This window comes from Amphimedon queenslandica, unplaced genomic scaffold (genome assembly GCF_000090795.2).
Source record: "Amphimedon queenslandica unplaced genomic scaffold, v1.1 AMPQUscaffold_13418, whole genome shotgun sequence".
NCBI lineage: Eukaryota > Metazoa > Porifera > Demospongiae > Haplosclerida > Niphatidae > Amphimedon > Amphimedon queenslandica.
The window spans coordinates 8,741-10,026 of NW_003546346.1; the positions used below are offsets into that span (position 1 = coordinate 8,741).

The 1,286-nt window shown below is 30.7% G+C and overlaps 1 protein-coding gene across 1 annotated transcript in view; it reads left to right on the forward strand.

Annotated features, from left to right (window-relative positions):
- The window catches only part of LOC109581801 (uncharacterized), a 6,097-nt gene that overhangs the window by 4,630 nt on the left and 181 nt on the right, over window positions 1-1,286 (forward strand). The window contains exons 5-10 of the mRNA XM_019996202.1: window positions 70-126; window positions 177-838; window positions 887-940; window positions 985-1,069; window positions 1,130-1,222; window positions 1,276-1,283. Coding sequence (XP_019851761.1) covers window positions 70-126; window positions 177-838; window positions 887-940; window positions 985-1,069; window positions 1,130-1,222; window positions 1,276-1,283 — 959 coding nt within the window. The remainder of the gene's footprint in view (window positions 1-69; window positions 127-176; window positions 839-886; window positions 941-984; window positions 1,070-1,129; window positions 1,223-1,275; window positions 1,284-1,286) is intronic.

Below are 1,286 nucleotides of genomic sequence, written 5' to 3' on the forward strand. Positions count from 1 at the left end.
AGAAAAAGGAAAAGAGAAAAAAAGAGAGAGAAGCAGTCATGAAAGCATTATTATTAATTATTATTGTAGATACATCAAGCACTAGAACAATCACACCATCATCATCACCCACAAGTACACCAACAGGTATCTCATTATTGTAATTATTAAAATATTAAAATAACATTTATGTTTAGTTGAAATTCCTGTTCGAAAAAGTAACTCACGACGATTCACTTCAATAAGAGCCTCTCTTGCTAGAATGTTATTTAAAGTGTCAAAAGCTATCACACAGAAGTCTCCGCCTCTTATTGACCTAAAGTCTCTCATATGCCTCTTTAATTCCGATCTAAAAGCAAAGCTAGATAATTGTTGTGATATATCCAGTGTAGTGTATGTGATTGAAGGAGAGTGCTCATTGACTGATATTGAACTGCTAGAAACTGTAGTTGAAGAATTTGAAGTCACCGAAGCAGAAAGATACATTGAACAATACAAGACAACGTTGGAAGAGTTCTGTCATTCAATGTCACTTGATCTTTGCTTAAAGGAGAAATTTGATGCTGTTGATACAAGCCCTTCTCTTAAATGTGAAATGGCAACTTACGTTTTTGACTGGAGACCTGATGAGAAGAAATTAAAAGATATTATCGATATTCTTTCCAAGACGTCTGGTAAATTTGTGAAAATAAAGTATATTGATACTGGATACTCCATTGTGGTCACCTGCTCCTTTCCTTACTCTTTCACTGGAGCTCTCATTATAAAGTTAAGTGAGAATCTTGAATTATTAATAAAAAATGGTCTAACAAAGCTTACTGTTGGATTCTGTTCAATATGGAGCAAGCAAAAAATAGAAGTATGTGTATACATGCTAGATACTGTCAGTAATTATTGTTATATGCAGGAACCACTTGAAGAAGTGGTAAAGAATACAAACAAACAATCTAGTGATACAAACGTATAATAATTTCTTTGATATTTTTTATTATTTTTAGTCAATAGAGAGAGAATGTAACTGCACAACAACTAATAAACATACTATGTGAAAAAGAAAAGGAGGAAGAAACAGAAGCAACACCTCATCAAAGTAAAATTATAAATTTGTATAATGCTTTTAATACTTGATGCATGTATGCATAATATTCAGATATATTATCAATTGATACAAGTATGACAATAATTAAAACACAGTTAATGAAAGAAACAAAAACAAAGAAACAATTAGAAGACACACTAACAAGTAAGTGTAATAAAACATTATAATGTATATTATTAATTGCAATAATAATGTAGAAATGAGAGTA